Source organism: Euwallacea similis, chromosome 8, assembly GCF_039881205.1.
Source record: "Euwallacea similis isolate ESF13 chromosome 8, ESF131.1, whole genome shotgun sequence".
In the NCBI taxonomy this organism is placed as follows: Eukaryota; Metazoa; Arthropoda; class Insecta; order Coleoptera; family Curculionidae; genus Euwallacea; species Euwallacea similis.
Window position 1 is genome coordinate 979,138 of NC_089616.1, and position 13,294 is coordinate 992,431.

Genomic DNA, 13,294 nt, shown 5'->3' on the forward strand with positions numbered 1-13,294 from the left:
ATACCTATAATAACCATTTAGTTAATTTACCACTTCACTTTTCTCCATACCAAATCTAGAATAGAAATTTCAAAAATTGAAACATACATGATGTGATAAAGTACCTCGTTAGTAGACTTTAACTATTTTGCCATAGTGAAGATCGCATCTGCGAGTTTGCCGACCAATTTTGACCCGTGCGTGGCTCAGTGAGGCTGTGCAGGCAATAAAATGCTTCTAATGGGCTACCTACTTGGTCTAACTATGGGATCTAAGGCAATTGAATACAAGTGTAGTGGTCCAAAACTCCATAAAATTTTTTTCGGTGCTAATCTCAAATTTACTTCAGTTGGATCACTATAATCTCTCATTCTGTATGCTCCTCGAATTGGTTGCGGCGTGTTGTTAGTGTCAATAAGTAAACATAAGCCAAAGCGCTTTAAATAGTCGTCAAAATTGAGCGTTAAGCATACAAAATGAGCAAATTGGTTACTTTCGGCGTCTAGCCTAGCACAGCATGCCTAAATATAAAAAAACTAATAAACGAAATTGTAATTTTAATCAAAAATATTACCCTTCGGCCCGCTCAGGCCGGAAAGGCAGTATTGATGGAAGTTGAAAAGTTCTAAGACATGCCGTAATTTTGGCTAAATTGCAGTTGTAAGTAACTTTAAAGCTTTTAAAAATAGTCCGGTGTATTTAAGCTCAACATAATCTACAGATTTCTAAGACCTTTTTGGGGGAATTTGCTAAGAAGAGTTTTCTCATATTCGATGATTTTGTAGGCACAGAGGGTGGGTACGGGGGCTCTTAAAGGGAGATAATGAATGGCAGCAATTGACCATTGATTTTCACGAAAACGACCATAGATCATTCAACATCTGTTATTTACATTGGAATAAGTATATATTGTTACGACAACCATTCGTTAACGAGCATGTCCTGTAATCATATCGATGAACATTACCAGATTAAATGGTCGCACGTATAATATAGGAATAAGGTTTGTTGAATCAGTTTAGTTTGGGAATACGCGGATTATTTTACAATTTGCTTCACCTTCAAGGCGGTAATAGTGCTATAAACTCAAAAAGGTAACTAAATATATTAAATGTTGTTAGTGAAGTAGCTTGGATCGGACTTAGGATTTCCCTCCATACAGGAAATGGGTGTTGTACTGCGGCCTTTCGAACCCCGAAAATTAATGATAAGCATATATAATACATACCATATGATATAAGTAGGTACCTACTCGTTTTTACAACACATGTGTGTTTACAATTAACAGGCACACCAACCAGCTCTCATAAATGTTTGTCATTAAAAGATGGCCAGAGTTGAAAACTCCATCACGATATTGCTTCACTCGCTCCCACCACCTCGCAAATTCAACATTATTTGAATCTTTTACTAATTCTTCTGGATTTCTCTTACTCTCTATTTGGCTTAACCACACAGATGACGCCTTGGTTAGAGCGTTCTTTTTTAAAAGTATATTCTGCCGCTGAGAGTAAGTCTGATAAACGGTCTAATGCAACTAAATCGTGTTCAAACCACGTACGTGTCACAAAACGCAACTCGAGATGGCCCATTCCGTGGGAACCCTGCATTATTAAAAATTTTCTGGACACTCCAATTCTACCTATCCCCTCTCCCACCCAAAAAAAAAAAAAATAAATAACACAGTTTGATTGAGATCGTTTCTGTGAAGGAATGCTTCAATTTTATGATTGAAAATTCTCCGTTAGATAGAAAAAAAAACAGAAAGATCTATCATGTAGATGCTTGAAACTAAAATGTTTTTCCAATGTTGAGCTTAAACATACTCGGGTCAGCATGTCACACTACTGTAGTAAGAATTCATTAAAACGTCAGTAATCAGCTTCATTCTAATTAAAATGATACACTTCATGGAATTCTCGTGTAAAAATCAGCAAAATCCGCAACCGATCCATGCATCTACAATTTCTTATTGCTCCAAACTCTTAACGATTTTTAAACAACATGTAGATGCACGAATAGGCCACACTTTTCGTAGCCTAAAATTCGTTTGATCTCTATGCTAAAAGTGTGCCAATCATGGTCTGTGATTGCTGAACCATTGAGTACCTGCGCCTGATATCTTTGCTGTATTTCCCACCATATTTCGAACGATTGGCCGCTAACTCTGTGATCTCCGGGATCCAACTGGCAAATACAGCCTACCAGAGAACCCACATTATCCCCAATTAGGCTCCCCAATTAACTATCTACTATTACTAACTAATTGTATTAGTCGAATTTTTTTACAGGGCATTAAAAGACACGTACAAGGAGTTGTGCCAGATTTTTTTGAACAAAAACAAGTTATGTCGAAGGGAAAGTTCTAATTTCTTCAAGTAACTGTTTTATTACTGGCTGATTTACCGATTGACTCATTAATCGGATGTGTATTGTATATTAGTGTTGAGTGATGGAGGGAGTTGGGCGAGTGAATGAGGAGTATGATGCGAGGTATCAGTTGGGGCTATGCGGTCGTATCAATACTAAAAAAGTAGATTTGTAATCCAAATATGGTCATTCAGTTATAAGTGCTCCTTCAGTCTACTCAAAAACAAAAAACATATTAGAATACGTAAGTGTGTATTCAAATAGTGTACTAAGTAAGTACCTAATAAGTCACCTGACATTTTTTAAACTTTATCAAATAGCAATTTCCGCATATCTCTCAAAAACATCAGGTTATTTTAGTGTTTAAAAGAGTGTTAAAAGTACGTGTATTATACTACAGTTACCAAACAAAAGGATAATATGTACTAATTTTGTGCGGGCTGGCTGTGTGAAAATAAATAAAAATCGTTAGTTGTATTATATTTCTTAAGCATGCACTGTTTAGGTCTTGGCCGAAGTACAAGTATCCACATATTATGTATTTATTTGACATAAGACTGTACATATTCTCGATACTCTAATGCAGAAGAAAATATGGTTATAACATGCTACTGTGTACCAATATCAAATCAACGTGTCGCTAACGCAAGCGATGTCATAATCCAACTAATCTAATGATATAACCAGATTTCCTTTGGTTGGTAAGTACCTCTTTCCATGTTCTCGCTTGTACTCGCCTCCGTACTTGGACCTAGTACCTACTAGATCTATGATTTCGGGAATGCTACTAGCAAACATTGCCTGAAAACATCATTCCCAATAATTGCGTTATTATAAATTCAACTGTGTATTATGAAGCTAATGAACTGCAAACCAAAATTTCTTTAAAGGAGCGTCTTCGACTTTTCAGGTTTTTGGGAGAGTTTTTTCCTAAAATATCATCCCTTAATGTCGGTAATATACAGGGTGTCCGAACACCCCGTGTACGCCCTACCAGATATAGTACCGCTCATAATAAGTCGATTTAACTAAACTTATTTTAATATAAAAGTTCATAATAACGGAGCTAGAGGGTGTCAAAGTTGAAAAAAGAAATCAGCTTTTCTTTAATATCTTTCAACTTCTTCGAGCTAATTTCACGAAATTTTGTATCCGGTGGTTTTTTGGGGTGAGAAATTCAAATTTGTAAACAATTTTGTTGCATCTTCTAGAGGGCGCCACAAGCAGCCATTAAGACACTTTTAAGCTATCAAAACTTTTTTCTGCCACGGTGTATGTCAATTTCGAGTAAAAAAACCTTTTGCCCTATCTTTTCTGCTTAAAAAAGGTATACCTGTTTAAAATATATTTGCAATTTTATTAGTAGATGCAATTTTTAATTCAAAGCATTTTATTATAAAACTTTCATGGCAAATGCTCAAAATGCGCACTATTTTCTTGCATACATAAACTGATTCTTTTCAAGAAATTAAAGTGCATTCTCTGCACAACTTCTGGCCTATTTCTCACATCATCAAGTGCATTGAAAATTCGATTATGTAACTGTTGAATATGATCAACTGGTGTCGAATAAACTTTGGATTTCAAAAACCCATTGTGAAAAAGCGATAGTTATTGACTTAATAAAACTTCAACACTCTAATAACGTCAAAAAGGAACTAAGACGTGCAGTGTTGTTTTTATTTGTTTATTTAAAGGTCTTCATAGAAATAATAAAAAACTTATGTTACAATACAAATAAAACGATTCGCGTTTTGAACATTTGCTATGAAATTTTTGTAATAAAATGCTTTGAATTAAAAATTACATCTACTAATAAAATTGCAAATATCTTTTAAACAGTTGACTTTAGTGATATTTAACAAGTATACCTTTTTTAAGCAGAAAAGATATGGTAAAAGATTTTTCTACTGGCAGAAAAAAGTTTTGACGATTTAAAAATGTCCTAATGGTTGCTTGTGGCACCTTCTAGAAGATATAATAAAATGGTTTACAAATTTGAATTTCTCATCGCAAAAAACCCCCGGATACAAAATTTCGTGAAATTAGCTTGAAGAAGGGGAAAGATATTAAAGAAAATCTGATTTCTTTTTTCAACTTTGACACCCTCTAGCTCCGTTATTATGAACTTTTATATTAAAACAAGTTTAATTAAATTGACTTATTATGAGCGGTACTATATCTGGTAGGGCGTACACGGGGTGTTCGGACACCCTGTATAGACTATGTAAATGATGATTTTAATCATGAAATGCATATCAAAGCCTCTATAATTTCATCGAGATACACGCACATTGGGAGCTCCCGGATTACGTCCCAAAATTACCATGAGCTACAACGCGATTCCGAATATATAATTTATTTATTGTTACTATTATAGTGTTAATTTATTATTATTATTTATCTATTTATTATTGTTCATTGGAACTTTTTTATTTCGACCGAAGGAATACCCCTTTAAATTTGCGCTGCATGTTTAGGAAAGCCCTGTAGTGTTACCGCAACACGAATCTACGTCATTGCCGACCCCGTAACCGATCTTACTGGCTCAAAACGTTGCATAACTTGAGGAATTACTTGCTCTGAGCTCATGACTTCATCTTTGCTTTGATCACCTCATGAACTTACCTATCTTCCCTTAGTTGGTCACATTGTCGCCGTTGCGCATTACCGAACTCGAAACTGATATCGCTACTTCCCTCACCCCGTCACCGTCGTTCATTACCTTTGCCGAACTCATATCCAGAATCACGTGATTTAATTCACCCCTTTTCCCTAATCATTTTGTTGGTCCGTTGGCGGTACTCTTACCGGAACCGTGCTCTAAACTGATATGCTCTCTCGCACCATAATGACGCTCATAACCGTTTGGTGGTTCGGAAATTTATCGACTTACTCCACAAGCGATTTCGTCATTCCTAGTCACCCTCGGCGCTTTATCAATGCATTTGGAGCCTCAAAAACCGTCACTGTCATTAAATGTATCGTTAGAAACGGATTTCCTTTACAAGACGTTAGCGATCGCTTTTTTGGCCATGCTACTGGGTCTTAACCGATAACAACTACGGAAATCAAATAATGGATTCGATGGATATTCGGGTTCCATTATGAAACTAGGGTAGTTGTGGCACACCTCTAATGCCTCCTATAGGGCCTACGTGTATATTCAATATGGACGCACTGCTTTGGGGTTAAGAGTACCAACGCGAAATTTTTACAAATATTGCTTATCAACTTACTGCCTCGCCCTCTTTCTCCCTCCATTTCGATACACAAAAATGAACGTACGAACATTTCACATCTGTCGCGGAAGGACAAATCAACATTTACTCATGATCCACAAATTCTATCCATACGGAATTTGAAAAATGTACGTCTTGACATATGAATCTGATCGCAGCACAATTGATGAATGGCTAATGGGTTTTTGTATTATGAAAAAAAAAACAGAAATCAATTAAAGAATTTCTTGCGACGTCGGTTGCGAATATTTCTGAAGACCCTGTATTTCCTCATTACAAATCGTAGGAAATTTAGAAAATTTGATTCAGCTAAACAACGATTCGCGCGTGGCTAGATGCGTTCCTTCTACTTAGCCGCAATTACTTTTATAACCCAGGAAGAATCCGAAACTATTGTCGCCGTCATCGTCATAGCATGTCGCGTAGCAACGTGTTTATTTTAACTACTTTGGTCTGCAGTTCATAATCAGTCTACGAAACTCAAAATGTGTTGTAAAACATGTTATATAATATCATCGTTGCCTGTGTCAAAGTGGTGGCAATTACGTAACATGACACCAAAGCTCATAACAACATCCTAATGCAAAGCTTTAAAGCACAGAGCAGGTACAGAAAGAACTCAAAGGGGCATGCTTAGACACCGATTTTAAAGAATATAATGCAATCTCTATCAACTTAATTACCTTTGCGAACAGACACATCTATCCAGCGACTGCTATTATATTCCTTCAAAAGTTGTTTTTGGGTTTGGAAGGGGGAAACATGACTGGATGAAATCATTGTTTGAGTGATGAAAAGGAGGTGGGAAGATATTATTTGGTATTTATTTTGTTTAATGCCAATGTACTCGAAAACGGTAAAAATATCGTCCAAGAAATTCCGTCAAATACGTTTGGAACTTCTAGTAAGGCAATATTCGATATATCAAGCATAAGTTTTGAAAGAAGAAAACTGTAAGCACAGGGCGACATCACAGCTCTCCTTTGAAATAGATTAAATAAATAGCCAAAATGAAAGATAAAATCGACACATCTAAGCGACAATACTTACCAAGCCAACTAAGAGGAAAAACACCAGAAATGTCCGCCCTAGGACGGTGTGACAAAACACGTCACCATATCCAACAGTGGACATCGTCACGATCAGAAAGTACACGCAGGTCCAGTAAGGCAGCTGGTGGGGATTCTTAAAATCCAACGGATCTCCGGAATTTTCGAGCTACCACATTCGGAAAGAAAGAAATTCAGTGAGGAAAAGTATTCGCAGGTTTAACTGGAAAATAATTTTCCTGGAAACCAAGAAACTGACCGATGATCAGCTCTCATTAAGCCGTTTCCATGAAGTTATCTTCTCAGTAAGATCAGTAATAATAACAGTTTACTGGTGTGAATTTACAATAGTCTTGTTAAAAAAGTGCATGGCAAGGCATCCAGGACCATCCAAACGCCTCAGCAGTCGGCGATATACTGGTACTACCGACGCAGACATCTATCCAGCTTTTGTCAAATTAGTCAGCAATAAACTGCTGCCAGCTCACTTCAAATGAATTGAAACGTGATACTTCGTCGCTATCAAATACTTCATTCAGAATTCTTGGTGGTCATCCAGACCATTGTCATCCAGACAACACAACTATTTTCTGTAGGTAATGTTTAATTGTAAAATTTTACCAAGCAGACTTACCAAATGTATGATTCCTGCAGCAGTAAGCCATACAGATATAAATATAGAGACTAGCTGAGCAAGACGAATGGAACTGGAAGTCTTTAAAATGTTGAGGTACTGTAAAATATCCGGTACAGTCATGAGACGCAATGCACGAAGAAATCGGAGACCTGCCGAATGTGTTGCATAAATATTGCGACATGAATAAATTTTTAGTTTCATTTAGTGTCTCAAAACTTACCTATCCAAGTTCGGTCAAGATATATTGAGACAAAGGACGGGGGTATCGTGAAATAATCTACGAACGAGTACATTTCTAGCATGAACCATAATTTATCACTAGCAGCTATAAACTGAAACAAAGAAATAAGAGCTGCAATGACCGTTTATTTGCCAATTTGTGGATTTTCAGGTTTTGTCACATCACCAACAAGTGCCTCTCATGTATGCACATCAGTTATATTATTGCAACATGTTTGCTTGCACACTTCTGCCTCTATTCCAATTCAATTCGCGTCAACATTATGGAGTACTTGACTAGAAATTCCGCACCTCATACTTACTCGTATAAAATAATAGACCATAAAAAATATGTTGAAGGCAAGATCAATCTGTTGAGTAATGTTTTTACTCCACTCCTGGCAATGCTCAACACCCTCACTGGAAAGAAAGACATGTTGATTAGTCAAGTTTTCCAGCAAATTTAAAAACACATAATCCATAGAATTGCTATAGTATGCGTTAGCATAATAAGGCAGACATATTACTTGTTTGGTCAAATCCGTGCTTAATATACAGACGACTGTGATTATAAACATCATTAGGCATGAAGTTGACCCAGATGTGTGCATGGTGTTTCTGATATTTTGGTAATAATGACAAGATAACTTTTACACCCTGTGTGTACCAAATAGGCCGAATTAGAGGGGTTAAGTGAATCCAAGCAAGATATTTTGGATTTTAAATGTTTTCTTTTGTTGTGCCTTAAATATGCAGTCAAATTGCAAAGTGAAGATTTCCTGGGTTATACATATTTGCAAGATTGTGTCATTTGATGCACCTTGTGAAATGCTTCATTCGAGGATACAGGAAAAATACCATACTGCCTTTCTGGCGGTTCTCAACAGTCCACAAAGGGCACTAAAATAATTCTTGATTTAATGATGAGATTTGAAAACCTCTTTAACCTCAAGTAACCTGATTTAACTTGCATAAGAGTGGAAATGCCCAAGTAATTTTTCAAAATTGTTTTTTAGTGGTTCTTATAGGTCTTTTAACACGTTCAGTGCCCACGGTGAAGTGCCGGTGGTATACAACGTGTACCACTGACTCAAATTTATTGCAAATTACGGAATATCCATAGCACGCGGATGCAAAATACAGAAATGCCAAAAATACCATTAATCTTGATGGATACCATTAATGCTGAAATTCAAGCCGACAGTGAAAGTGTTAAACGCGCTAGACTAGAATTCTGAATTTAATGGGAAGATATGAAAACCTTATTAACCTCCAATTAATCTGATATGAATTTTACTTACTTCCTTGACAATTTTCAGTTAGTTTTTCAGAGACTCGATTCCTAAAAGTTTACAAAACGTATTGCAATTCTCGATCTAGTGAGTGGATTAGTGAGGATTTAGTGAGGAAATCATTCATTGAAATTTCACGGCATATTATGTAGTACACCTCTTGTATACATCTTGTGTATGTGTTCTCAGATTACTCACGTTCTACGCTGCTTATTAAGTTTAGAAAAAATTAATAACATTTTCTGTTATACAAGTGTAAAAAAAATTCTAAGCGAATGCCTAAGACCTAAGTTAAATATCAACACAGCTGTATCTAACATAATTGTTATTATATGAGTAGCGTTATAAGATAAGCACACAACATTAAAGCACAATTAGAACGACATTAGTGCCTCGGACTGAAACAACATCAACGATAAAAATGTAAAAATTAGTTGAAAAATGTGGTTAATTCAAGATCGTCCCATTGTGTGATCGAATACTTATCTGCACTTCCGATAATTAGTAACAAAAAATATTTACCCAGCATGGTAACTAAAAAATAAAAAAAATTATTTACAAAACTTCTCCCAAATAATGTATGTTAGCACATCTAATACACGTCAAAATAGCGCAACGCTACTATGTAGATATTTATAGGGAATTATAATGTGATAATGAAAATTCACTTGATTCACTGATAAATCTAAGACACGAGAATGTAGAACCAAAAATAGAGCTAAATAGCATTAGTAAATTGGGAATGTGGATATACTTACTAAGACGCATCTATGAAGTAGATCACAAGTGAGGCGATACTTAGGATAAACACCAGCACAACCTGAAACGAAAAGGGCCCGATCAACAAACTTAAATTTATTTGTCGTCATGTCTAAACAATCTATTCACCACTAGCAAGGCTTTAATTTCGCAATATTTCTTATAAGACGTCATTAAAGACCTGAGGAAAACTGTTTACTCGCACTTTTCCGCCCTAATTACACTGCGTGGTGAGTTAATTAAGACGTGCCGTCTTTGGAGCAATAAACTCGTTGATTGATTTTCCTTAGGGAGTAAATGTATGCTTTACAATAATTACATCGAATCCTCGAGTAAACAGTTAATATTACTCGTAGGAGTTTAATTTAAATTGGCAACTTTCCCACCGACACTTCAAACTTGTAAAAATTCTTGACGGCTATAAACTTGGATGGATTTAAGTAATTAATAACATCTTCCTGCTAATATCAGATAAGAGATAATTATGTGTGTTAAAGATTTTTATCTACAGTAAATTACTTCGTTTGAAACTTATATGCAGCTGTGCGCTGTGAAACTAGGGCCTCAGAGTCACCAATCAATATCCATTGGAAATGTTAATTAGTTGACAAATTAACCAGGAACGAGACACGTGTTTCCATCAAGACTAGTACACCTATTTATGTTGGCTCTATTGCTTTCTAGCGACGGGTCAAGGCAATTCCTAAACCATTATCCACATAATACCGTTTAAATTAAGCATTTCGCTTGTATGTTAACTGAATCCCCGGAAACTTTAATAGAGATTTAAATGCTGGCCGTCCGTAGAGATATTGCAGATTCAATATGTAATAAGTTTGGGATATTTGATTGAGAGAAGGGGGCCTATTGAGTTTCCACTCAGCTCACCTGATTTGATCCTATTGGACTTTCCAATTCCGAAAAATTACCTCAATGGGAACAAAATATGTTTTACTTCATGTAATAATCTGCTCGTAATAGTAAGCAAATTAAGAAAAAAATGTTTTTTCGAATGAGTGAGGCAGAAACTTTCCCTGTCTTGTCTTTTCCCACTGTTCGTATGTTCTATTCTCAAATTTGTGTCAGTTACAGAGTTTCTGTGTGCTACTTTCATATAATGGAGAATAATTGTCTGTTAGGGGCCTGCTTCTTCTCCTAACATTTTTTATTGGGGCTACCTATAACCCGAACTAACCTGAACTCCAGTGGCAATTATGTTCTGAACTTTACTGCTGCCCTAGATCATTACACAAAGAGTATATTATGACCGTTCCTCAACTCTCCCACGACCGTGTATCTTAACTTGAGTTAATGGCAAAATTCAATGAAACTGGTTTATGGCGAAATAAAATAAAAATGGCAATTTTAAAGGTAATCGAGCAACAGTCGTGGAAGAAATTTGCTGTTTTCTTCGATAAGTACCGTTTGGAATTTTGTAATATTATGATTGGGTGACGCAATGACCATCCAAACTGAACCTTTAATCTTCTTTTTCGACGAATGGTATTTCTTAATATTATAGGGAAAAGCGAGGTAACTGTCGTTTGACCTTTATTCGTTACCTTAGAAGTCGCCATTTATCTAAACTCGAAAGACGTAATTGAAAAGGACTACATATGCAGCTTTCCCATGAAAAGACCCAAATTGTTCCTACAAGATGGTTGTCCTTCACATTACGCAAAGTCCGTAATATAATTTCTTTGATGTCAATCTTTCTGAACGATGAGGGAATATTGGGAGGAGAATATACCCGGAATAGCCTGCACTTTTCTCCAATTTAACAAATCCGAACTTTCTGTTATTTCTAGGTTTAAAAGTAAAAATTCACCTAAGGCCTGAATTATTACAAGATTTGCGACAACTAAAAGAATACAATCGCATTACAGCGAGGTATCACAAGCTATAGGGAAACGCTTTAGGCAACGTCTGAAGTCTGGAGATTGGTGATGGATATTTTTAACCTTAACTGAATTCCTCCGCCATTAGTTTTCCTTCATTGAAATTTTCTTAAGCTTACAATAGCAAATTTCTAATGACAGTCTTCTCTTCTGAAGTCTCCTGCAATGAATCTGTCTAATTACGCGCATCAGACTGCAAAAAATGCAACCAAACAAGTTATTTACGCTGTTTGGTGTGTACTTTAGCTAAATATAGCGAAATTATAATTAGATACGTCCGATGTATGTATATAAATACACACACTTTCAAAAGTTAACCCATATCTACTTAGCAAACTATTCAACGGGCGATCCTACTTTGGAACCTAATAAAACGAAGTAGTCTCTCAAAAATGTTTATTTTCATTCATTCCCGTTTTATAGATTTAACGATTAATATTTGAAAGATTTAGAATGGACGCAATTAGTGAATCAATTAATGTGCGATGCAGTAATGATTTGTGTGAAATTTGACGTGTTGAATAGATGGTACTTGGCATGAAAATCTGAATCTGTGAAAAATCCGACTCTGCTTCGCAAGTGTTCATATTCAGGGTCATCCCTTGAAACATCTACCACAAACAGATCATAGATCGTTGGGCAAGTCGCAAGCTTATTTCATACTAGAAATTTAGAGATCAAAATTAATGACTGTGAAATGAATCGATCGTAGTCAGTGCCAAGTTATACTCAGAAGTCTCAATTCTGATTGGACTCTGATGTAATGCTTAAATAGGGGGAATAAAATCATCAACACTCGATGTTGGAACGTACGCCATGAAAAACAAATGGTCGGGGCATTTCAGCAGGTATCAGAGCGTTGTTATAAAGGCATTAATCATCCTTTTGTTGCGGATCGGATATAACGGGTGTGAAACTCGAGGAAATTCTTTCGTGCACTCGAAAATCTAATTGCCTTACTGACCGATCCGTAAATGATACAGAGCGCTAAGCGGTCCTGCATGAAATATTAATTTTCGCAGGAAAAATTGATTGTAGGGCCATTTTTCATGGAAAATTGCCGTGTGGAACTTTCGATGTGACCTAGATTCGGTGTCCCAAAAGGAAACGGAAAATCGTTTAGGACTGACCGATTATATCAGCAAGTAAGCTTACTGATAGTGCCGCGAAATCGCCAGACAATGAAAATATATGGGAGTGAAACATTGTATAGCCATTATTTTACCTCAAAGTGAGCACGTAGCTATTTACGTCTCCATGTGACCGCCGGCATCGCGAGATGAGCAAATAGGTTTACGATTTGGCATAAACACTACTTCTCTATTATCAACGTAGTGCAAGTTGAATAACCCACCAAATTTACAAAATTCCTTAGTATGGGGAAATTCCGACAAATCACTGCACAATAAATAAATAGTTTGTTGGAAAATCGAAAGCATACAAGAAGAATCGTAAAAATCGCTGCGCAAGTCTCATTGTGCCATAAAATCATTATTCACAGTTAAACAGTTCAGAAGATTATATACAATTGGGTTAAACATTAACATAAAATTTTATTACAATCAAACCGCGACAAAGGTATAGATGCGGTGTTGTTGTACATCTCTGTAATTATTTCTGTTGTTTGGCGTAAATTGTAAATACTTAAGCATCAACAGAAAGAGAAAATTAGGAGTTCTTATATCTCATTTGCATGAGAACCTTGTCCATGACGATGTCCTTATCTTAATTGGGACTGCAGTGGTAGCAGTAAAACGGCGAAAAACTGACATATATGGCTACACACAAACATGACAAATCCTTATCTACAAAAGTTGCTCTTACCCAACTTCTCTGCACGGTAGAGAGA

General features: G+C 36.2%; 1 protein-coding gene across 5 annotated transcripts in view; it reads right to left on the reverse strand.

Moving 5' to 3' along the window:
* Positions 1-13,294, reverse strand: part of slo (calcium-activated potassium channel slo) — a 52,696-nt gene that overhangs the window by 28,784 nt on the left and 10,618 nt on the right. For 2 of the 5 annotated variants that reach the window (XM_066392643.1, XM_066392646.1), the window contains exons 4-9: positions 9,547-9,608; positions 9,311-9,322; positions 7,820-7,916; positions 7,498-7,609; positions 7,275-7,426; positions 6,642-6,809 (exon numbers count right to left, since the gene is read on the reverse strand). In XM_066392643.1, coding sequence (XP_066248740.1) covers positions 6,642-6,809; positions 7,275-7,426; positions 7,498-7,609; positions 7,820-7,916; positions 9,311-9,322; positions 9,547-9,608 — 603 coding nt within the window. Of the gene's footprint in view, positions 1-3,058; positions 3,151-6,641; positions 6,810-7,274; positions 7,427-7,497; positions 7,610-7,819; positions 7,917-9,310; positions 9,323-9,546; positions 9,609-13,294 lie in introns of all 5 variants that reach the window. The other 3 variants (XM_066392645.1, XM_066392644.1, XM_066392647.1) reach the window with 2 other exon arrangements.